This window comes from Xiphophorus maculatus, chromosome 11, assembly GCF_002775205.1.
Source record: "Xiphophorus maculatus strain JP 163 A chromosome 11, X_maculatus-5.0-male, whole genome shotgun sequence".
Classification (NCBI taxonomy): domain Eukaryota; kingdom Metazoa; phylum Chordata; class Actinopteri; order Cyprinodontiformes; family Poeciliidae; genus Xiphophorus; species Xiphophorus maculatus.
Window position 1 is genome coordinate 16,579,773 of NC_036453.1, and position 26,301 is coordinate 16,606,073.

At 39.2% G+C, this 26,301-nt stretch overlaps 1 protein-coding gene across 3 annotated transcripts in view; it reads right to left on the reverse strand.

The window, feature by feature from the left end:
- The window catches only part of LOC102226145 (protein turtle homolog B-like), a 97,701-nt gene extending 78,440 nt beyond the window's left edge, over nt 1–19,261 (reverse strand). For all 3 annotated transcript variants that reach the window (XM_023342499.1, XM_023342498.1, XM_023342500.1), the window contains exon 1: nt 19,046–19,261. In XM_023342499.1, coding sequence (XP_023198267.1) covers nt 19,046–19,109 — 64 coding nt within the window. In that variant the 5' untranslated portion in view covers nt 19,110–19,261. The remainder of the gene's footprint in view (nt 1–19,045) is intronic.
- Nucleotides 19,262–26,301: the final 7,040 nt, after the last annotated feature.

The following is a 26,301-nucleotide window of genomic DNA, read 5'->3' on the forward strand; positions in this document are numbered from 1 at the left end:
GTTTCCCTTGGCACATTTAAAGCAGGAAACGATGTCATCGCATCTACATAAACACACATAAACACACATCTCGGTCTAAACTGAACATTTGTTCTGTGTAAAAAAACAGAACTGCTGGAGCCTGATAGATAATTTAAAAAAATGTTTTTCAGTAGTAATGTGTGAGCAAAAAAGATAAGAAACTTAGCGGATATATTTTAGGAAAAGCATCGCTGTGATAATCTGACACAGAACATTATGTCTAATTGACCCAGAAGTTACAAACTATCAGACCTGGAGCATTGTATCTAATAATAACTATCCAATAGTCTTGATTTCAAATCGACCAAAATAATCAGAACAATTGTTTTTTTTTCCCCACAATTGAGCTGCTTTACAAGAGGTTGAGCAGTATTCCTCAATGACAACTCGTATCATTCTTAAAGAATGATATTCATTGTACAGGACATCTGAAAACAGTGGCAATGTTTTACAGTAATTGATTGTGCAGTATGCATATTGTTTCTGTTTTAATTTTATTTATTTATTTTTTTATTACAAAGGCAAAAAAAAGGAAACGGATGTTTGACGGCTGGAAGAACCTTATTACTGGACATGATTTGGATCCAAACAGTTTCCATTTAATTTCAGTAGAAATGATAAAAGTGTGTAGGTTTTCTGCCAAAGATTAAGGATAACATTCGGTCTGCTTGCAGGGCAGGAACAACTTTGAGGTTTTCAACAAAATGCCACATTCATTGATTTCATTCAGGATTTGCTTAATCCTTGTATGAAAACTTAGAAATTAGGTCAACGGAAAGAAATGTGCCAACTTTATTGCAGAAATTACTAAACATGCATCTCCCCAGGTGAGATTACTGAGTACTGACTCCTTCCAAATGTAGGAGATAAATGCTGTTTTTCTCTGCGGAATGATGTCCATTGAACAGTGTAAGCAGCTTTCAGTAAAACCAGGATGTTACCCTAATTATGTCTTTAGTTAAATATGACAACTCTATCCTGCATCAAGAAGATACACACACACACACTTCCTATTCCCACCTCTCCAAATACCTCTCATATTTCTGCTCACCTCTGCAATCTCTACATTAATCAGATGCTAAACCATGCATTCTCCACATGTCTTAATAGTTTTTAACAGTTTCAGTGAATTACTGAACCTCTTCACTGAGAGCTCATGTTTGTCCAAAACCTTTTGGCTGGACGACATTGATATGACCTTCTGAACGGAGGACTAAGAACAGCTCATGTCAGCAGAATGCAAGGTAAGTTGTTACCCGACACCTTGAAGCCATCCATAGAGGCCGCCATGTTGATCAGTCAGCATGATCCTTACGGGGCAATCAAGCGCTATGGATACCACCCTGAGAAAATGTACCAAATGTGTTGGGAGTAAAGATGCTTTATAGCCGTTTTACATAATCCAAGAACATATGTGCAAAAGTTAGACCTTACCCAACTGTCATCTTCAAAATATACTAATTATAAATCTTTAGTGTAAATAAAAACACAGTATCCAGCCTCAAAGCTTAATTTGATCAAAATGGCGATTTAAGTGTCTTGTCCATCACATCGTCATTGTTGCTATTTTTTTATTTTTATCATTCCTCTCATATTACCTGGGAGTAAAACACAGAAGCAATTTACAAGCCAGTGGAGCAAAGATGAAGAACTGCAGAGATAATCTTTACCATTTCCCTGGTAAAATTATATGGTCTTTAGAGCTGGAGCTTTACACATTAATTTTGATTAATTAATTGAATAGATTTTAATGGATTAAAACTTTTGTTGTTTTTACATACAAAAGTCCCAAGTCGGAACCTTTGTATTCGTTTCTGGTACACCCATAAGTAGCGACACCCGCGAAGAACTCTGATGGATGACCGCAGATCAGACGACCAGTTTTTGCTTCCAAAACTGATGAGACACTGGAGAAGACAATAGTAGTGTGCAATCTGTGCAAAAAGCAGTTTGCGTATTAGCAAAGCTATTCAAGCCTAAAATCGCATCTCAATGCCAAACATGTTGCAGCAGCACAGACGTTCTCCACGCTAACGTCAGAATCCACAGTCCACTTTCCCTGAAACACTCGAAAACTGAAGGAGTATCATAGCACTTTGGTTGAATAGCGCAAATAACAGATTAAAAACAATAGATGTCTTTGTTGTTGAGCTCATATGTCTATTTTTTAAATAATGTAGAAGCAATAAGGGTTTCTGAATTTTTATTTTATTTTTATATTTATTTCAATCAAGTCCAATCACTAGTTGTGGTGCTTTGTAGAAGTATTAATAACGCTTGACGTCTTTCTCATCATGTCAAGTTACCACAAACCTCATTACAATTTATTGAAAATTTATGTGAAAGACCAACACAAAGTAGGGCCTAAATGTGAAGTAGAAAAAGAAGAGTGCATGGTGTGTCCTTTCATAAATGACTCAGTACCCCTGTTTCTGATACCCTTAAGTAAAATCCAGAGTAACAACTCTGAACCTCTCAAAGCATAATAGTCCTCCTAAACTCAGTGGGTAGTAGCACAGAGCATTAATCAGTAAAGCAACCTGGAGCAGCTGCAGAGAGTCAAAGCTAAGGTGGAAGCATCTGCTTCATTATTCGGCCATAAATCTGGCCTTTATCGATGAGTCGTAAGAACAAGCTATTTGTTGAAACAAAGCTAAAGCTACTACACTTTTTAAGTGGAAATTTAAACACGTGTGTCTTGAAATTTCCACCATGTCTTGTACATTGGGCAGGATAAGTTCCTAATTACTGGTCCACACAAGGATTTTTCTCCGATTTTTAAGCTTTGCCAACATGCCAGCAGGAACCCCTTCACGACGGGTGTTGTGGTGTTAAGCTTAAAACTTGAGTTTAATTTAAAACAGCACAGATGAGGCTATGATCCGATATATTAAGACTCAATTCCATGAATGATTAATGAGTGTGGAGAGTCTGCATGTAGGAAGCTGACTGTGCTGCATCACTGGGCCAGGCTGTAAAATGAGACTGGAGAGAAAGCCAGCCAGCTCGGGGAAGTGGGCTGAGAAGAAGGAGAGGGGAGGGAAGGGAGTAGGCGTATGGCGTACAGTAGTGAGAGAATGTATATAAAACCCCACAGGGAAACCAAGATGTATGTTAGCAGGAAGTCAATATCAAAACCAAACTGCTGCACTAAAAACCTTCTGAAAGAAAATGGAAGACCTTAGATTTCAGACACCCTACATCTGAAAGTACCACTAAGAACTACCAGAACAGGCAGCACCAGAAACATTACAAAATCTGTGTCCTTTGAAAACTAGAGTCTCTAAGCAAATCAGGAAAACACTGACAAATTACAGCAGAGACTTTCCTTTGAGAATAATGGGTAAGTCTGACTGCAGAAGCTTTCTGGAGGCTGAATTCATTAGCGTTATCCACAAACAGCATCTGCATTATTGCATTGTCATAGTAACAATGTGACAAGGCGGATAAATAAAATAGGCTTATGAAAGACCACAATCCTGACACTGAGTGGCTGAGTGGCCTTAAGATGTGGGTATTATGGAGCAAAGTAGGAGGTGCAACTGTACAATAAACAAAAGGCTTTGGTCCAAAGATGGAGCGTGTAGTCTTATTAAAGTCTCTGTGTTCTTGAACAGTGGCTAATATAAGCTTTCCTAAAGCAGTGATTGACAGAGTGTGGTTACCACAATAAACTCAAAGAAGCTTTGAGAGGAACAAAGAAAGATGTAAAGGTTTCTGAAATTTTAGAATACGCTAGGAAATGTCAAATAAGTCTCACTCAGTGAAATGTGTTGGGTTTGCCTGTGACAGAAACATCAGATAGATAGACAGACAGACAGACAGACAGACAGATAGATAGATAGCATTTATTGTCATTGAACAGGATTCAACGAAATTTCTATTGCAGGATTAGTAGGATTAGTTTAGTCCAAGAGACACACATCATATAGTCAGATGAGGTTACATTTGGATACAGACGATTAATGGAACGAAGGGATGTTGGGTTATTGGTCTGTAATGAGAAAACCCATCCGAGCTGTTCAGAGTAAAAGTTTTAAAAACTCCAAACAGTATCTGTGGTGGTTTATGGGTCCATTAGTGTCCATGCTATGGCTGACTTTCATATGTTAGGATTTTAACAGAGTCATCTATTCTCAAAAGGTCCAAGGTTATTTCAGCAGGACACAGCTGGATTAGGAAAATACTTTGTATAGGTGGATAGCGATATAGCCTCAACCTGATAATAGAATAAAAATATGTGCCCAGAGATATGTCTGGAAAAACTCCAATCATTCCACAGGACTAATTAAACAATGGGTGTGCTTCTCTCATCTTTTACCTCCCAAGCATAATTGTTCCTACAAGTTGATATAGAAACCTTGAGTAATTACTGAGATCAGACTGAGGTTTCTCTGACAAAGATGAATTCGGTCTTTGAATGGTATGTATGGTGCAGAGTGTTGCCGAGATGGCAACGCTGATCTCTAAAGTTACAGGACACTAGATGAGATATAAAGGGTTCTGTTGCCACCATATCAAGCTTCAAAGTCTTAGTTCAAGGCAACGTTTAAATAAAATTTAATTATATTATTCTCAGCACTTGGAAAAATCTGAAGTGCCTAAATAGAAAAATGCTGGAGTCATGCTTGACTTAATGTGAAAGGTCTGTTGAGGGTGTATAAAAACAGCTTCTTCATGAAAACATTCCACCAAATGTCAAGGCAAAACTGTTCAACCGCATCTCAGTAATAAAGAACAAGTTTTTACTTCACCTGTTCTGATGCTTGTTTACACACTTTGAAAATCATCCAGTCACATGGCAGAGCAACTCAACGTATTTAGGCACCCAGGCATGGTGAAGACAACATGCCAAAGTTCAAACTAGGCCTGAATGGGACGTAAAGTCTCTCAGTGGGGAAATTCAGGTGTACCAGCAGCAACACAGCTAACAAGCAAATATTCAGAGGACCTTCAGACCTGTCGATCACCAACATTGTCTGAATGTTCAGTCACTGTGGGAAAAAAATTATTTTGCTATGATTTTATTTAATCAGTTGTTATGTGTCGTTAAAATGTGCATCCCAGCTATTATTTTTCACTAAATCTCTTGTCTCGTTAGATAGGGTCGCGTCTCTGACGTTGGGCTGCGGACGTTCAGTGAATGTCGGCTGAACATTTGCTGGATGTTTCCTAGATGTGAGCTGACCGTCCAGAGACAACGTCCACCGAACAGTTAATGGCGTTTCATTTTGATGTTCAGCAAACATCGGCTGCAAACGTTCACTGGACGCTCATGGCAACCAGCGTTCATGGAACAGTCAGTACTGGTTTGGAACATGCAAGACGATGTATGTAGATTCATACCAACACAATAACAAACAAAAAAAACAGTATGTTAGAGTAAGACTGTACAATCTTAACTCTTAAGGGGAGGGGACAGTGTGACACATCACAAAATATCTCTTACCAACAATATTTTCCGTCATCTTGACAAACCCAGCAGCAAATTAGTTCACTGACCCAAAGTGGAGGTTAAGGGTTGCCAGTTCACTGTCAGTCACCTCTCCTTAGGCCAAATATCAGACTGACTGGCATCTATAGGTTGTAGGAAGTGTTTTGTCTACTCTGAGCAACAGTAATGCTACTTCAGGAGTAGCAGGAGACCTTCCCACTCATCTCATTCACTGCCTGTACCCACTTTGTCACAAGGAGGTGCAAAATGCAACATCCAGAACAATACAATACTTTTTTTCTTTTTAAAGAAGCATTAGCAATTACATAGATTTTTCTTCTATGGTAAAATGACACTGTTATGCAAGGATATATAAACATAATGGGTCAAGATGAAGCAAGAAAGAGATAAATAGATTACAAATAAATTACAGTTGGACAGGTAAAACAGCAGACATGTATGGAGGAAATCTCCAGAGATCCCCTGTGAACACACCAGGGTGTTGTGTTCACAACATGGCAACAACTCCGCGAATGACATCATGTCAAGGATCAGCAGGTAACACTGCTTTAACATCCAAGTGGACAACAGAGACTCACAACCAACAGTCCAATGTTTGGGTATATTCTGTATCAGGTCATTTCGTCTTCACTCCATTCATTTTGACAACCATCAAGCCACTGAGGTCTGAGTTATAAATTGCTCTTCCGACCTGTAAACCCACAAAGTAATCCCACTTAAACAAGAGAAAACCTAACGTATAAAAAGCAATTACAGAATCAACTTGTCTGGCTCAGCCTGCAGTACTGTAGGCTTTAAGTTTCTACTGAAATCAGTCTGATTCAGGGTGAGTAAGAGAGATGCAGATACATTGCTTTATTATTTCCTCACGGTGGCTGTACACTGTTTGACTGAAAGGATTATGTAACCATGAGGAGACTTCTATTTCCAAAGCAGACACATGAGATGAGCTGAACTGGAACAACTCAAAGGTGGAAGAAGAGTGAGTGCTCAACATTGTGATTTCTATTATTTTTGAAGGATGTAAACTGATAGAAAATAGGTCAACAAAAATAAAGTACCAGTAACATCTAAATAAAACTTTTTAAAAAAGTTACAAGTCTGTCAGCACAAGGCTTAACATTGTCCTTTGACAGTCCAGAAATATGTTTGAAACCAGGCAACAAAAGTCTTTTTAAACTAACAAACTACTAACTGGTAGGGTTGCAAAAGTCATAAACAATTAGACACAATCGATACTAAAACATAAATTATTCAAAAATACTCCTTTGTGTGAAAATCTCCCCAAATTGTGCCCATTTTCTAACACAAACACTCAGCGCTTCCTGTCACTTCGGCGCCTCAACTGAACAATTACCAAATATAGAAGTCCTGTAAACAGCATGTTGCTTTCTTAAACTGACAAAAAAAAGCACAAATTTTGTTCAGAGATGTTTTACCTATGAGGCAGGCAAACAGGCAGCCCAGATGCTAGCTGTGCTAATGCCAATGACAGAAACTCTGATGCCAAACAAGGTCAGAAAAGCTCCTGTTTCTGCAACAGTGAAGTAGTAAAGGCTGCCACTTACTTGGGTGTACTGTGCATGCTATGCATCTGTGAGTCCGTGAACAGTTGAGATTTCATAATCAAGTGTACCAGTTGTAGTACTTCATGTCCCATAATGCAAATGGATACAGCTAGTTGGGCACCTAGCCCCGTTTCTCCACAAGGACAGCCATCGAACACCTGCTAGTGCAGTGGTTCCCAAAGATTTTCTGGGCAGTTTACTGTGCGACAGTGAGTAACAGGTACACAGTTGTAAAAATGCAGGTCTGCGAGGATGTATCAAGCAGACATTCACATAGAGCCGGCCTCATAGAGTGAAGTACGCTGAAGTAAGTGAAAGTCTTTAAACTTATGGACACCACACGCTAATGCTTTCTCTTTAAATATTAGCTTTAAGCATATTTGGTTGCTCAGCAGTTCCCATGCGTTTCCCAAGTTCTGAGTCCACATCACACAATGCTCCATGCTACTGCAGGTACCAGTTGATACATAAAAGGACATAGAGTAGTACCCTTTAGCTGTGGTGGGATTCTACTGACTGTCCAGCAAAAACAACAAAAAATAAATCTGAACAGGTGATCCACTGCCATATTTATGTGCAGAGTCATTTAGTTTTTAACAGCAGAGATCAGATCAATGGAAAGGTCACAGTCAGGCACTCCTAATGAAAAGCTGAAAATATCCCAACACTGTGTGAGTGTATGTGGGCGTGCGCGGGCGTGTGTGTGAAAATGCTTACAGGACTGAGAGCCTGTAAGCCTGTCTTTTCTTGGTCAGCAGCTTTGTTTTTGCCATCAGCCACCCACTTCACTTCGACTGATCATTAAGTGATTAGACTGGAGGAATCATCAAAAAATTGGAACACAAAAAAGTTTGTGGGAAACAAATTAATTAAGTAGCTGGGCTACATACCAGTTCGCTTTTCTACACCCAGTGTATCCCTGAATACACATGCTAGGAGTTGGAAGACAGGACCAACACATCACAAGGGGAAGTTTGAAGCCTAGAATAGCTTTTTTTTTTTAAAAAAACGCTCCGAATGAAAACACGATTTTATCCTAAAACTAATTAATCAAATTATTTACCGGATTTTCCGGACTATAAAGCGCACCTCACTATAAGCCACACCCACAAAGTTTTAAAAAAAATTTTTTTAAATTAAAACCTGTAAACGTACATATATAAGCCGCTGGTCTCTCCGCTGCTCTCGGTTTTCCACTTGAATAAATCTGCTATTAAGTAAATCTGCGTCTCCAACGCCGAACCATAGATTCGTTCGCGCCAAGTTTATGTGCAGCAGCTATCGAGCTGTACTACCAGATCGATAACCTTCAACTTAAAAGCTGCATCATATGAACTTCTTCGTGTTGTGTCCTTGATGAGGAGGTACGAGTTTGAATAAATTTATCCGTCGTGCTCCGTCCGCTGCAAGCATGTGCTTGTTCTAAATGAAAAGCAGCACTTTCTTCGACTAATCTATCAGCCAATTTTCTGCGTACCTGGTCTGAAAAATGTTCAATTGTTTTAAGTTGTGAAAGATGATGTCTGTATTGACCCAAGATCTGACTGAACACTATAGCAACTAACCTTTTGCCATCTTCTTCTATTCGACATCTGAGCTTTTGCGAAGTGATCCGTCAAATAAACACATCGTACAAACAAGAACAGTGAACCTTATTTCCTTTCTAGTGACACTGATTCACCAACAGCATGACTCGCACTTCGGTTTCGCAACAGTCAATAACACGTTAATGAAAAAAAAGCTAATTGTTGTAAACTGATAGCTAAAAGGAATGATCTATCCTCTTCCATAAATATGTTTGTTATATTTGAAGCAATTAACATCTGATGAATATTTATTATTATTAGTAGTAATAATAATAATAATAATAATAATAATAATAATAATAATAATAATAATAATAATAATAATAATAATAATAATGTATTTCTGGGTTCCCTGCAGAAAAGGGAGCAACATCAGGATATGGATGATTCGTCTGCTTCAGATTCATATGGGCTCTCAGATCTTTTTCAATCTACTCTGCATTTGATCATCACTTGCTCAAAATCTAAAACGCTCTGACTGACCAAACCTTTAACTGAATGGAGACACATTCAGAGTTGAAGGAGCTTCTTTTCATTGGCATTGAATGCACTGTGCTCTGTTGTTGAACTTTAACTGCAGGGCAGCTAATAGACACCGGATATCTGCAAAACTGTTCCTCACCCAGCACAAAGTACCAGTCAATGTGGAGACGTAGCATGGCTCGTTCCTGTATCATAATTTTTTTTTCCTCCCTTGTCATTTCTCAACCTCTGTCTGTTAGTTTTACAAACCTAGTTAAGATTGAAGTTTGAGGGGGAAAAAAACTGTGATTAAAAGAAATGGATTCTGACACTTTATCAACCAAAACAGCAGCCAACATTCACAAAGAAGAAGAAGTGTGAAGATCAGTCTCTCCAGTACAGAGATGAAACTAGATTTTTACAGACAAAAAAACCAATAAGACAATTATTTTTGTCACTGTCTGTAGTTAAATCAGGCCAAACTTTTCTTATTTTAGGTTAGTCAGAATAACTTAAATTATTTCTATTTGCAGAATTTATTTCTGAGATTTTTAGTAACTTCACAGGGATAATTTGGTTAAAATGTATGACTTGGGTCAAACTTTTTGGGTTTCCACTTGTTGACCTGGTTTAGGTTAACTGACACATTTGAACTAATTGGAAGCACACATTGGATTTTTTTTAACACTCTGCTTTTTGCTGGTGTGATGAGAAGAAGTAAGGCAAGGATATCGGGAAGAGATCTGTTCAGCTGCACAAGTCTGGTTCATCCTTGGGAACAATTTACCGATGCTTGAAGGTGCGGCATTCGTCAGTTCAAACAATTTTATGCAAGTGTAGACATGATGGGAACGCCCAACCATCATACCACTTAGGAAGACACATTGCTTGTGTTAACGGGTTCTGGTCCAAAATGTGCAGGATGACCCCAGAACAAAAACCAAAGACGTTATGACGATGATGCTGAAGCTGGTGAGGCAGAGTCATTATCCACAGTGAAATGTGTCATGTACTGAGGTGGCCTACAAATCTGACTGATTTATAGGCCACCTCTGTCCATTCTTCTTTTAAGAAGAATGGACCAGAACTGTTGTGAGAAGCTTGAAGAAAGAAACCCAAAAGTTTTGACCAATACCATTTAAAAAACAATTATCCTAAATCTACTTAAACTTTTGGATTGTAAGTCAAATGTAATAATCATCATCATCATAAAATGTTGTTGCAAACATTTCAGGTAAAATTGAAATAATTAAATTTCTCTGAGAACAAAGAGAAATTTGGTCTCATTTAACTTGGGCTCTGTCTCTACTTTAGACTTATACTAAACCACGTTTCTGTTGATCTTGATCTTGCTTTCGAGGAAAGCCCAAAGCTCAGATGTTTGGTGTGTTTGACTGGACAGACAGAAGCTTTAGCATCTTAATCTGGTTGGAAAACAAAAAACTGAAACAAAAAACACATCTGATCAGGTGTTTTATTAGGACATCCTTATAGTGAACTGTAATTATGACAGGAGAAGATAAGATTCAAATAAACCTCTTCTTCATGTTCAACAGACTTAATGTTGTCATACGAATGCAATGAAGCTGTTTCTGAGAGGTCAGAGTAAATATTCAAACTGCCTTTCTGAAGTTGCTGATGTGTTTCCATAGATACAAGATGTTTTACATTAACACTGCTCAGTCTCTGAAATTATAGCTTCTCTATTACAGGCACTATGGTTGATTTGTTAGCCTCTAAATTTCAAGCAAACTCCACCAGAGTCAGCAAAACCAGGAAAATCCTTATTTAACCAGCCAAACAGAACTTACAGCTATGAATGTGGGACTGTGACAAATCTGGAACCGGTGGCTGATGCTGTTTTTTGTTCACCTTGCTGATCCATGACCACACAACTTTACCGGGACAGTACACTCACACTTCTAGTGGTCTAATGTATTGGGTCTTCACAGTCTCAAGTGCAGAAAACCATAGAACAAATACAAAATTATATGGACAATAATGAACATTTCAAAACCTTTAGATAAATACACAATCCTAGAATTAAGGGCTGCGTACGTTACTTTAGCCTGAATTCACAGGCTAAATCAGAACCACACTAGAAGCATTAATCTGGACTGTAATGCTAAGGGTAGCATCAAGATGCAGATCAAAGCATTTTTCTTATTGACTGATGTCAGGGTCACCCAGTCCACCCTAAGTTTGCTGTTTGCTTTACAACAGCATGCTTCTGTCTACCTATAGAGAGAGAGTGAAAGATGATGAGAGGAAAATCTGAGAAAACACCCAAAATGCCATGTGCTTTGGCAAATATTACACAAACAAGAAGCCAGCAATAACCCAAGTTAGCTTAGCATACATCAGTCCAAAAAAAACAAGGTGATATAAGTGTTGAGGCTAACACTTTCCATTTTAGAAAAAGTTTAATTAGGGCTGCACAAAATCATTGCAATTGCTGTAAATATCCCACAGGGCTCACTCTGGATGTCCCTGCACTAGATGGTGGTCCAAATGGAGAAGTTAAGGGTACAAAACTTAAATAAACTAACTTTGTGAGTAAAATGCTCAACACTGGTGAAGCCCACTTGGGAATTTCTGCAATGCTCAACAAAAAAAACCCAAATACTTCTCTTTCATCCAATAAGACAAGACAACAGGATTCACTACATGTACTAGGGACACAGTGTGATACATTTTAAATTCAACATGTCAACATGTTTTATCTTTAAGTCAATCATTTAAAGGTAAGAATTACTTTATTGTCACTTACAATCTCTTACTCATTTGGAAATGTGCTTATGTGATTTTCTCCAGGTTTCATTGTGAGTGAATACTTTCTGTCTCTTTCTCTGGCACTTTTACACCTGCTGTGTTTCCTGCTGAAGAGAAGACAACCGGGACCTGACGCAATAAAAAGTAAAAAATAGAGCACAAACTGCTCACGTCTGTTGGACTCGATGGCCGTGTTCGTGTCAGCACATATTTAGTGCTTTGCAAAACTGGTCCATGCACAAGAGGAGCGAATTGAGGAGCAAACAGCTCAGCTTCATCAAACTGTTCATAAAAGACAGACTCAGTGATCTGTCTGCACATAATCACATAAACAGTAGCTAAAACAGAAAGCATGAGTTTCACAACAAGGCCATTAGCTGATGCAAGTCGTCATCCAAAGGGAGTGATTCATGCATGATTCCTTCCAAATTTCAGTCGCACTCGAGCAAGAACAGTAAGAAATGAGTCAAGCATGTGCAAGAGTTTCAGTGACCATGGTGTGACTGTGCTTGATTGGCCAAACTGGTCTGACCTGAACCCAACAGAGACTCTACGGAGTGTTGTCAACAGGAAGATGATCGACATCAGACCCAACAATCCTGTCTGACACTTCAAGCTATCAAACAGTCCGATCACCTCCGTGCCACGCCGCATTGATGCAGTAATTAATGCAAAAGGTCATCCAAGGATTGAGTGAATAAAAGTTAACACACTTTTCAGAAGCCTAGTATTTCTGTTTAGAATATCCTCTTTTTTTAATCGATCCAAAGTAATATAATAATTTCCACACTGACTCTGAATTATGGTTTTCCATTATCTACAAAACTAGAAGAAATAAAGGCTTGAAATAGTTCACTTTTTGTGTAATTAATCTATATGATTTATAAGTTCTTCTTTCTGACATGAGCGCTAAAAAAATACTTAACTTTTCACAATATTATATTATTTCAAGATGTACCTACAGTTTCTCTAGTGACAGCTGCAGCAGCGTAGAAAACCAATGATCACTGTGAGAGCACTCTGAGGTCAAAGAATTTGGTTGTTTATTCTACAAGGTTTTGCAGGTTTTACCAACTCAAATTTAAGACTTTTTAAGGCTGCGCAGATACCCTGATTTCAAGTAACATACCTATGTAACTGTGACTAGGTAACTAATCATCAATTTATACGACCGTGGAAAATGTATACTTTTGTACATTTCTGATGTTACCATGACAAACTTCTACTTACTCTGAGGGATTTTATGTGACAGAAAAAATACAAAGTAGCACATAGAGCTGCACGGGAAGAAAATTGCATAGTGTTTAGCTTTTTTTTTTTTTTTCCAAAATAAGTCTGAAAAGTGAATGGTGCTTTTGCATTTAGCAAACATGAGTGAATACTTGATAGAATAGCATTTGCTCTGCAGTTACAGCTCCAGACCTTTGACTTGTGCCCAGATGGTCAAGGCTTGACATATAGTTTCATAACCTCACCTTCCTCTAGAACCTCTCTAGAACTTCCTCCCTGACCAGACTGCAGCATTCCTTGGTTTCCATGCTGCTTGTTCACTAAGGTTCTCTAAAAGAACCTTGGAGGTCGGACACAGAACCCAGGAGTTCAAAGAAGTTTGTTAAACTATCATTTATTTAGCAATTGAAGTAAACATGGGTGAATGCATGCCACATCTGTAAAAAAAAAATAGCAACCTCTCTCCCTTCTGTTACTCTACAGCATGTTTTCAACAGTAGAGCTTCTCATGAATCATGAATGCTCTGGCTAGCTAGCATAGCCACCCAAGACAGCAGATAAACGGTTTCCTGTAACGGTAAGTTGTTTCTCTACCATTAACAGATTTAGCAGCATACACACAAAATTGATTGACAAAGATAAACCCCTCCTTCTAGCTCTGATTGTTTTTGGTCTGGAGATGTGCATTTCTTTAGTCAGCAATAATAACTCAGGGAGGAAGCGGAGGAGATCAATCTGTTCACAGATTATCTGTCTTACGTTACAGCATCACAACATGGCGAAGTTTTAACAATAAAAGTAAAAATAAAATAAAAGTTACATACTGCAGCAGACATAATTTTGATAACTAAAACGGGTCGAGAGTTTGACATTTGCCATCGTCCAGCATCCCACTCGCCTTCCTTCCCCATCCCTCCCGGCAAGCAGTGGCATATGTATTTATCTGGTGACTGTGCGGCATTTATCACACAGCTTAGTCATAATTAGTGCAACTTAGTCTGGGGCACAGAGCCTGTTAGTGGGCATATGTTCAGATCTGGTTAAAGACACAGTGTTCCCCTGAGGGGACGGCTGAATGTGGACATGTGTGCCTGTGAAGCTCTCTGTGGAGCGCACCCTGAGCTTCCATTAACACAACCCACCATGTTCCCTTCCCCGAGTCGCCCACCCATGCTGAGAGAGGCCACTCAAAACCTAGAGAGGAGCGAGTTCACTCAAGTGTACGCAGTAGAAGGGCTGGCGAGGAGCTGGTGCAGACAGAAAGGAGCAAACGGAGTGAGGGAGGGATGGATATCATGAGGGAGAGAGGGAGGGAGAACGTCCGACTCGGGCGTGGGGGGTTAGCAGACGAGCCGAGTGTCAGCTGCCAGCTTGAGAGTGCAGTTGGCATCCATACGTGTCTGTGTACACACGAATGCACAAACATTTAATGTAGCACAACATAATAACCAAGTATATTAACGTAATACAAGTCAAGCTACAATTTTCGCTCCTCGTGTAAACGTGTTGCTTAAGACAAAAATGTTAAAACAAGCTTTAGGCAAGAAATTACATAACTTCTGAGTTAAGTAACACTTGTCCCTAATAAAAACAAATATACCTGAATGCCTGTGAGATGCTGCTCCATCATCTAATCAGTGATGTGAAGAAATCTTTTTCTCCATCTCTCTTGAAGGTGAGCAGTGAAGAGAGATGGAGTGTGTCTTTAACCAGATCTGAAGTTTTGGGGCATTTCTGTAAGTTTGGTGAGATTTGGGTGCTGATTTTCTTTCTGGTCCTCCGTTATCATGTGACTGAGGTCCAAGTCAACACAACATACATGGAGAAGATGATGACTTGTATAACTATGGCTTGTATAGTTGCCAAGGTTACTGTTGGAAATATTAAATGGTTTGAGGACAGTTTTTTTGTTTGGTTCCAATACTAAGCAAGCCTTGGAGATCTATGATAAGGAATCCTGAACAACAATCTATTTAGATATATTTTAAACTTAACCTCATTTCTAGACAAAAGTTGCGATCTGTTAGGAAATTGCTATTATACCCATTCTGTTTCAAATGTTTCACAAACCCCTGATCATTCATGGAACTTCTTTCAAAAAATACTAGAAATATTGACTGTGGATTAGCGTTGGGTATGTCTGTGTTGCTGCAACATGTTTAGCATCAAGATGCTATTCTAGGTTTGAGCAGCTTCACTGATAAGCTAACTTTTGTTAGCACAACACTAGTCTTTAACGGCATCGCATTATGTAATATTTTGAAGCACTCTTAACCCCCAGTGGGCCAAGAGAAGCAACTTTGTCGTTCATAGCTGTTGCTTGCAGATTTCGCTTGTGTGTCAGCTTTACCAGCGTACCAGACACACACAAATGGAAATGTTCCGCTTGTAACATTTTTTATGTAAAAAAAAAAAAAAATATATATATATATATATATATATATATATATATATATATATATATATATATATATATATATATATATATATATATATACAAATATGTTACTGCATTAACATCTACGTAATTAATTAATTAGCTTTTAGGTTATGGTAATAACTGACTACAGTCAATTGTTAGAATGATAAAAGAGTCAAGGAATTTAGTGAAGCTCAAAGATGTAGAATAAAAGATTTTCAAAACCTGAGAAGGTCTATTAAAACCATTTCTAAACATCTGAAGACTCCAAGATCATTGGTTCAAACAACTCAACATGAGTTCAAGTTATCCAAATGTGTTAGGTCCTTTTTTGCCAAAGTATGAAAAAAGGACCTAAACTTTAAATCTCAGAGAAATATAAAGAAGCAACTACCGAAGCTCAAGTCTGGAAACTGTTCAAACACCCGCGTTACTGTCCAAGGTGGTTGTGAAGAGAGAGATCCAAAGTCGACATATAGCTCAACCCAACTTTGCAACCATCCATATGGACAAGCCCAATTCTTTACAACCAGATGAGACAAATGTTGACAAGAAGGACAAGAACAATGAGTGAAGGTGAGGCTCTTAAGCCCAACAACACTTTATCAACTGTCAAGCATAGTGATACATTGAAGAAGAGTCTGCAATGATAAGTTCAAAGACACGTTTGAGTCATGACATTCATCATCTGAACTGGGCTTAAAGAGATAGTAACAATTCTGTATGTAAACTTCTGACTTTGAAAACATTAATAAATAAATAACTGAAATAGTCTTTCTCTCATTATTGAGATATTTAAGCAAATAGAAATAATGTAGCAAATTCAAACTGACCTACAACAGGGGATGTTTGGTCTGATTTAACTTCAGACAGTGAAAAAAATTGTTTGCAAATGTCTGGTTTGAGTTTCATATGAAATCTAGTAGTTGTCAAATATTCAGCCAGATATACCAGAAAGGGCACAAATCCTATAAAAAGTAGCCTTCAAAGATTATGATTCCTAAATGAGTGTTAGTCAAAACTTAAACTAAACAACAGCAGGGATCTCAGGTTTTAAATTCATTTCACACACTGTAGCTGTCAGACAATAAAACTCAGATCTCCACTTTACCTGATGTTTGTTTTCTTGTGAAGATGAATCTATTGATCACTCTTCACATCTGTCAGTCGTTTCCCTGATAAATAACTTTTGAAAAGTGCAAAATGCAACATCTGACTTTGACCAAATAACATGACTTTCCATTTAAAACACTTTTTTATTAGTGTTTCCTGAAAAGTTCACATTTTGTCAGAGATTAACCTAAACTTCATCCCAAATGTTCTCAGTTAGTGTTTTTTTTTCCAGAAGCTACAGTTTGTCAAACATGGCTCTACTTTCCTACATTAGACCACATAGAAGGAGTCTGTCATTTTAACAGGTTGTTGGATTATAATCCCAAACATATTGAACAACAGCCAATGAAACACTTTCAGCAAAAGCTGCAAGATGTTAGAAAAACATGGCATTGCTACATATCAAAATTAATATTTCGTCAGTACTCTATTTTTTTCCATCACTGTTGTCCCCACAACTCTCCCTGAGCTTTTGAATGTTGGTCACTAAGGGTGCATTCACACCAGCCCTGTAAAGTCCACTTTAATCAAACTATAGTTAACTTGCCTAGAAAGTCCAGTTCATTTGGGGAGGTGTGAATGTGCAGTCTAACTCTAACGCGGACCGAAAACCCCCACCTTGGTCTCAGTTCGGTTAAAGAGAACTCTGGTGATGTTTCAATGCATGTGGATGCCGAGCGGACCGCAGATCACTCCAAAAGAAGGAAGCAAACGCGTAGCACAGAGCAAAGCATTCTAAGTAAATAAGACCAAAACAAATGTGTGAGTCTTGCGCTAACGGGGGAAACAGTTTGTAGTATTTTAACAAAAAAAGAAAGAAATCCTACAACTGCTAAAATTTCCTGCCCCTCCGTTTTTAACATTTTGTGAAGAAGGAAATTGTACTCAGTGTCTTCCTAAGAGGTTTTCATGTAATTTCCTTCAGTGGTTCTTGGTGCAGCGCCACCACAGGTGAGGAGGTAAATAGTTTTTTTTTTTTTAATGGTTTGATTCATTTAACACCATGCAGTCTGAAAGCGAACCGCACCAGCTGAAAATGTAGCGAACGTTGCAATTTTGGTCCCCAATCAAACCGAGACTATTGGACTGTCAGGTGTGAAAACCCCATAAGATCCCGCAGCAGTTGTGGACATAAAAGATTATCAGAGTTCCTCTGACCTGGAAAGCCGAGTTATAAAACCTGACACCTGAAAAATTCAATTGATGACATTCTTTGCAGTCAGAAACTGGTCTCAGTAGTAATGAGTTGACATGTTGAATGGTATTGAAACAAAATACAGTCAGCTTTAAACTTTAGCTTACAAGTCATTCATCCATCCATTTTCTGTTCACCCTTGACCCTAATGGGGTCAGGAGGGTTGCCGGGGTCTATCGCCAGCTACGTTCCGGGCGAGAGGCGGGGTTCACCCTGGACAGGTCGCCAGTCTGTCGCACAAGTCTTCCAATAGTGTTTAATAAAAGTGGCAACTCCAGAAAAATAACTTTAAGCTTACTCTGATTAAACAATTATACATTTGCACTGAATATTTTACTAACAACAATGATTTCAGGTGTACTTTCCCTTTCCTGCAAAGTTATATAAAGGACTTAAGGCTTGTGGTAAGTATCACCGAAATGATCTACAAAGTGTATTTAAGAAGTCCAACACAAAAGGGGATTCCTTCTTTTCCTCCAGCCTCGGCAGCAAGCAGCACAGGGTGAACTGCAGGTGGCTTTTCCCTTTTATGAAGCCATCAGGGCAAACCCAATACGGCTGTCAAATCTCCTCAGCCTCACATCCAGCCATCACAAATTACAGGAGTGACAGCAGAGCAGAGTCATCTGCTCGCAGTCACCTCAGTGACCAGGCGCTCCCTCTGGCGGACAGAACAGGTCACGACTCACTTCGACACTTTTACAGGAAGAGGTTAATCAACTCACAGCATTTTAACGACATCCACACCGGCCCACCATACTAATCCCGTTCCTCCTCACGTTTGACGAAATGATCCTGAAGCTGGATGCTGCAGTGCACAAACTGCCGGCAAAACGTGCCGGAGCTAAAATAAAGCGAACTAAAACATCTGGGGAGGATGATGATGTAAAAAAAAAAAAAAAAATGACTGCAAAATATTTCCATCTGAAGCCAAAAACGTCACATCTCTGGCAGACCTATAAATAAATTAAACCCAACTCCAAGTGAGAAGAAGCAGGTTTCAACGCAAGGTTTGTCACTGCTTATTAAATAAAACTGAACCGGTTCTTTATGTGTCGCCCGGTTCCAGGTGATGAACACATGAACTTACAGACATGCATACGACATTAGAAAAGTTGAAAAACAAGCAAGCGAGAAAATGCTATTTGAAAGGGTGAAAAAAATTGCTGAGCTCAAACTTAAACACAGGACGCCGGTGGATACAGATACTGCACTTCGACTCACCTTGAGCGGCCGTTCCTCGGGTGCTGAATACACTTGCTATCAAAGTGGCCACATACCAAATCATAGTACTATAACCAACCAGAAAAAAGCCTCGTCATATCTCAAAGTCCCCCGTTCGGTGAGTCTGTCATTGCCCAGCTGCCCAGGACAAACAGAGATGGGCCGGTATCCTTGTTTCCCCGTTAACCGAGCCCTGGACCCTTCACCATCGGCGGTTTCCCCTCTCTCTTCCCCTCTCCTCCGCTCTCCTCGCGCATCCTGAGACAGATCACCTGCGCCAATGGGACGAGAGCAGGCGGCGCCGCGAGACCGAGAGCAGCCCTTCAGACAACCGCGGTCCCGCCTCCGCGCTTGTTGCATTGACGCGCGTGAGAAGATTTGAGCCGCTGATTGGTTACCTGTGCTGTCCCTTCCACAGTCGGAGTGGTGCGTTCACTTGATGAAAATAAAAATAGATCAGAAGTTCCAAGCTTCCGATCAAGCAATTGATTCGCGTTTTTTTTTTTGAATGTTTCATCAATTTCATGTGATTAAACATAAAAGAAATTATTTACTTTTGTTGGTGTCATTGTTTCAGCGTGGCCCAAATCAAAAACAGTATATTTATACCCGTTTGAAAATGAATATTTACTGATATGTGATTATTATTCGAGCAACATCGCATCTATCATTTCTGATATTTTGAAAACTCTCAAATGTGGCGCTTTACGGCCTTTACAGTCTTTTCCATATCTGAACTGCTCATTGAAATACCTTTTACAAGTATTGACAAGTACTTTTTTAAAATGCAAAAGCTTGACATTTTTAGTCGCAGGGCCTGAATGTAGCCATGCAAAGGGAGCAGTTTCAAGTTGGGTTGGAGTGCGAAGCCGTAGCGGAGCTGCAGTATCATCCTGCGCAATAAGATGAGAGGAATCCTTCAGCCTGTGCATCATCGCGACACGGACTGTAATCAGATCCCTTGTGGAAAAGTGAGACTGTCAAAATATGTACTAGCCTATACGTGACACAAAAAAACAAACCCAAGAAGAGTGACTAAGAGGATTCAGCGTGACTCATCTCTATTGATAGGCTAACTCCGTCAATAACAGGTTAAAATTCAACTGAGTCAGCCTGTGTTGCTCAGAGAGCATCCATCCTCCGTCAGAGCCAGGTCTATCCTACGTCCAGGAAGGAGGAGGTTCTGCTGTATGGCGTTAAGTAATCCGTTAAGCATTATTTCGGTTACATTAATACAACAAGCTAAAACTTAAGTTTGCATCAACAGAATAATGTAAACATGAGATGTCCTTAAATAGCAGCTTTGTAACACTAGAGGTACAGGCAGCCTGACATTGTCTGGGGCCAGGATTTTATTTGGGAAAGAAACAAGCCCACAGCATCACAGATCCTCAACCATATAAAGTAGACATAAGGTTTTTTTTGGGGGGGGGGGGGGGGGGGGGGGGGGGGGGGGTTTCAAAGTATTCATCCTCTTGACTCACCAGTGTCTATGGTGGGAAACTTTAGTCTTAAGTTGCAGTCACAATGTTTCTGGCACTATCCTATAGCTTAACTAAAATTATATGAATAAGCCTGAAAAAATGAGAGTATTTTTAAGACATCAAGTCCTGAATTCGCATGAGTTCTGTGTTACATTAGATGTGTTGTCACATCTAATGTGACAACATTAGATGTTGTCACATTAGTACTTCAGTTAAAAACACACAGTACTTCAATTAAAGACACACAGTACTTCAGTTAAAAACACACAGTACTTCAATTAAAGACACACAGTACTTCAATTAAAAACACACAGTCTATGAGTGCCCAGAAAACCATTCAAAAATGGTTATAAGAAAAATTGAGAAAGCCAGTCAGATTGTGTTATTTGAAACTACTGCAAATACTCAGCTTGACGAGGGAAGTGAATTCTCATTGGCGCAGACAGAAAGTATGAGCAGCTTAGTATGAGATTAATGCACACGGTTCCAAACAAAGGCCCTGTAGTGTTTAAGGTACTCTAACGTTTACAAGCAACTACTTGGAGTTTATATAAAATGTAATGGGTGCTATGTAGACTCAGTGCTGTGTTATATTAATACACCAGGCAAACAGGATGTCATGGATTACAAATTAAAAGTTCCTAGGTACTCTTACAAAAGTAAACTATTAATTAACTTTTTCTTTTTTTTTAAACAGTCGTTCACTTCTTTGGGCTTGACTGCAGCCGTGTAAATGTCCATGCCGCATCGAGCCACAGCGCGTTAGCATCCCTGCCACAGACGTCGCTGAGTAACAGATGCAGCTGAGTGCCTGCTTTTGTGATGCTTGACAGCCATTCTGGCAACAGTGGCAGTGGGATTACCCCCGTGTCTTTCGCCTAACTGTCATAACAAGCCGCGTGCTAAAAAGACTCTTGTGAAGTGCAAATGGCTTTTAGAAATTCGTCTTTCATCATGTTCTGAGAGCCACAGCGCCACGCTAGGCTCCACTTTCTTTTCCCCTTTTATTCTTTCCTGGTGTTTAATGAGTCAGGTGTGACCTGTTAAGCACTGTGAGCACAGACTGTAATAATGAAACCCAGTCTGTCTCGTGCCATTTAACTGCATAAAATTCAATTTCTCTTCTTACTCTGTAATCCTTGCAGAGCATGTCTGTTTGAGGGAAGACAGCTCCGAAATAAAGGCAACATAAATGACTGCTCAGTTAGTCTAATGATGATTTTAGGTGAATGAGGACTTTAAGGAAGAGCTGGAGACTCAAGGACTTGATTAGAAGCCTTGACACCAGGCATCGGGTTCCCAAAGTTCAATGTCCAAGAATATTGGGATAAAATAAAATATTGAAAACTGATGGTGTTACAATCTAATCAGCTAATTAACTCAAAACATCTGCAAAGGTTAAGACTGAACCTCTGGTCTGACAATATTTCAGCAAATGTATTTACGTTTAAGTGGAAGCTTTCCTGAAGCATGCAGACTGAATGGTGCAGTGATAGGAAGAAGCGTTTATGAAATGCCCAGGAAAAAACTGAGGAAAGGACTGCAGGTGGGATTTAGAGCAAGACTGCTGGAAGCCACACTTTGAAGATTCAGAGTATGTCTTAATGATGACCTAAATATCCCAGAAAGGTGACTCATTCTTCACCACTTCTGTGATATTCAGCTGAACCAGAGAACATGGCCTGACGCACCTACTTCCTGCTGTAAGATATCCAGCGAGGCATGAAGTCGTAGTAGCTGGTTGTGGCAACTATAGTTCAGGTGAAAAATCCCAAAAGGAGCCATTTACTCTCTTGCTGTGTGTGAGATACAATTTAGTTATTCCTGTTCACTTTTAAAGTAAGCTTTTGGTTTTTAAAGTAAGCTTTAGTGTGTTTAAAAATGTGCACAAAGAAAAGGTTTGGATAACTCACAAGCAGTTGATTTGAGACGTTTTGTATAAAGTACCCAATGGGATTGCATTCATGTCTGTTTGATTTAAATTAAAGTTGGATTTGGAAAAGAAAAAATGTCAAAACACTAAGATAATCCCAAAATGTCAGGAATTAACCTAAAGGAGTCTTTTATGCATTTCTAACACATACCACGCAGTGTGACGCTACATCTTAAAACTTTGTGTATCTCAAAACCTGTTTGTTTTGATCTGTCAGCATTCTTTGTTTAGGACAAATATGATAGATGGTTCTTATTTCTATATGAGAAATATGTTGGGGTGTGCACTCTATGTCCCCTTTCTAGAGCGATTCTGTTATATGCACTTTCTCTTGTGTAACAGCATCATCAGAAATATGGAATACCCCTGTAAATGTCTCAGGACATCATCAAGCCTCAGGAAAACATCATCAAATATAAGACCAAGTCACTTCAGGTATGAAACCGTATAGGCAACAAAGGATATCGGGTGTCAGGAAATTACCCCACAGACATCAGACCAAACAGCCTCAGAAAACAACAGCATCAGATAATATACAATGCATCCGACCAAACAGTCAAAGACAAAACGCCTTATTAAAAAAGACTCAGACCAAATGTTACCTTACTAAAAGTAACACCTGAGGTGTCCTCATGCTGGAGTTGTTCAAAAGCCACAGCTGTCCTCAGGTCAAGAATCAACTGTTTCATTGAATTTTGCAATATTGGGACTCCAGAGGGATTTGTTGTACCCATGTCTACACTAGGGACCAAAAGGTACGCAGAAGCCGTCCTCCCGATGCTCAACCTTTAAAGACGTTTCTACAGCTCAGGCCGTAGACGTCTGATCTGTTCATCTGGCTCAGGAACTCCCAAAGGAACTTACCTCTAGCACAGTGGTTCTTAACCGGGATTCGATCAAACCCTAGGGGTTCGGTGAGTTGGTCTCAGGGGTTCGGCGGAGCCTCCGCCACGAATTGATGTTATTTTTGTAACATCAATTTGATCAATTATGTAAATTCGTGATGACACGCCCCGCTTGGCCATCACTTGCTGCAGGTGATCACGTTACATTAATTGGCCAATCAGTGCTGCGGGGAATTTAGCTTGTTCAGTAGTCACCGTGTGACTGCCGTAGTCGGTCAATGTGCATATGAAACTGGTGGGTTGGTACCTCAAACAAGGTTAAGAATCACTGCTCTAGCATCACTGTTGGTGGCACAAAACATCGCTAATAGATTATTTCCTACAATGATTAATTTTGTATGTATTATAGTATGTTTTCAGAGTTTTGAGGAACATTTGAACAGTTGAAAAAACAAAACAAAACCACAGCATCAAACATATGCACATATGATAATTGCAATATGAAACACGAAAACTACGCGGCACAAGTTAACACAAAATATATTTGGTGGTACATTAGTGTATCTGAAAAACACTAGTGCTTATGTCTTTCTCAACACTTTCTTTTTCTCATCAGCTTTTGTTTTTCACTGCAGATCAGCTCTCAGACCTTCTGCTGGTTCTGGGCGACTGACCCGGCGGGTCATGTGTGATGTGGGGTTGGCTCTCAGCCCACTCTGTGCTGGAGCTCCAGAATACGGGATTCCGAATTCATTCCTGTGTTCAGCTCCAAACACATCAGAGGAGAAAAGAGCTCATCCGTCATGCAGCTTTCAGACCTAATCCTCCAGTCACGTGAAGTGCGGCGATCCATGCTGCAGGCTTCTACTTCGTAAAAGTAGTTCTCAACTTTGTGAATATTCGATAGGCTTTTTATTTTTTTATAAAGCTCATGTATTTATTAGAGGCATAGTTTTTGTGTGTGTGTGTGTTTTTTTTTACAAGCTTCCTCAGAAAGCATGAGCTGTGGAAAGGAGACATCCTTTTAACATTTCTCTGTACGAGGGCGGTGTCTAATACACTGGATGTATTATTTAATGACTGCCAAAGTCCATTTCAGCATTGGTGAAGAAAAGCATCATTAAATGGAGACCATGGCTTAAGAAATGAATTCGGTTTCTGCTTTACTTTAGGTGATAGTACATTCAGTTCAGTCTTTTTAAATTAGAGCATGTGATCAACTTGATCAACTTTGCAAAGCGCATGGGATATGACTCTATGATTTTACAAACTTTGCTAATTTTGACCATTTTGGAAATATTCTTACTTGCATTTCTGTGGCAATAATTACGAACGAGTCCGTATAGTTGTGCAACTAAACGCCACTATAATTGTTAAAATTAATAAGTATCACAAATCTGTGCAGTGGAAACATCTGAGTTGTGAAGCTGCAGGAGGAGCTCTGCTCCGCTCTGACACCAAACGCAGGGCCGTAACGCAGAACCTGGATGCTGGGGCGGGAGGTGGGGAGGTCTAAAATCCTATTTATAGTTTTCCAGACAATACTGGATCACACAAACGCACACACAAATTACAAATGTTTTTTTTTTTTTGTACTGTTGCAACCATGAAACAATCTCCCCTTCAGTTCAACCATATAAGTGGAGACACATTGTTGATGTTACCATTATAAAATAGCTTACAATTAAAGTATTGGCAAAGCTCAATGTAATTTTCACTGTAGGCAGAGCGCTGTTGTTAGCAGCTGCTGAAAGTAACTAAAAAAGTTACTTTTAATGTAACTTAGTTACTTTCAAAATCAAGTAGTCAGTAATCGAACTAAGTTACTTTTTCAAGAAGTAATCAGTATTCCGATTAAAGTTACTTTTTCAAAGTAACTATGTCATCACTGATTATAACGCAGAGAGAGTTTCGCCCTCCAGTAAACTGACACTGTACTTGCTGACAGCAGGAAGATGCAGGACGAGTGAGATTCTTTGGTGCGATGGAAAGCTGGAATGTTAAATGAATGTTTTTATGAAAAAATTAGCCTCTACATGACGGGCGCCATCACCAGTTTGCGTTAGTGGCTGATATTAACGAAGTCCTGATCTGACGGACTGAGCAGAAAAGCAGTAGGAGTCTCAGGAATGAGTAGAAAAATATAATTTTTTTTATGTCAACACAAAAATCTATGTTTGAGGGAATAATAGAGGTCAAAGAACTCAGGCAAAAAAAACACACAATCGACTGAAGAAATGGCACATAAGGGTATATGTAATGGCTGATCAGACCAATACAACACAACATGTGCAACTAAACATGACACAACCACTAACTAGAAGAACACAACACGGTACTGTTAAATGTTTATTTATTTACACAAAGACAGAATACAACATTTCATTAACCTTTTAAAAGGGGAGATGCATGATACCAGGTTACTGCCAAAAAAAGAGAGCTAATTTCCACCTGCAGTCCCAGGACAGGTTGAAGTAATCAAATATGATTTAACAGATTGTGAATTGGCGAAAGGCCAGTTTAATAATTCACTACATACATGTCTAATAATTCATTACTCATAGCTCACTGCAGATAGATTAAATGACAGACAACAGGAAGAAAGAGAAGGAGCAAACATAGCATTGAACCTTCAATCTTGCAGATCTCTGGTTGTTTGGAAGCGTTTTCAATGTGCATTAATACCGCTATGAAAATCATCTAAGAAGAATAGACAGAAATTAATGCAAACTCCAAGATGTTTGTCTCTGCAGCAGTTTATGAATTGAATAGTGTTTTCCACTAAGCTGTGAGTTATGTCATAGAACTATAAATATTGTTTGGAAGACAAACAGGAAGCAATCTCTAAATTGACTCTGAAATTTTCTTTGCAACAAGATTTTTTTTTTATGTAGTACTCTGTAACCAAAAAGATATTTTTCCCTCGTTTTGTAGATTGAACGAGTCACTTGTGTTAGACAGCACACTTGTTTTGTTTTTGGGAGAACAGGCTCA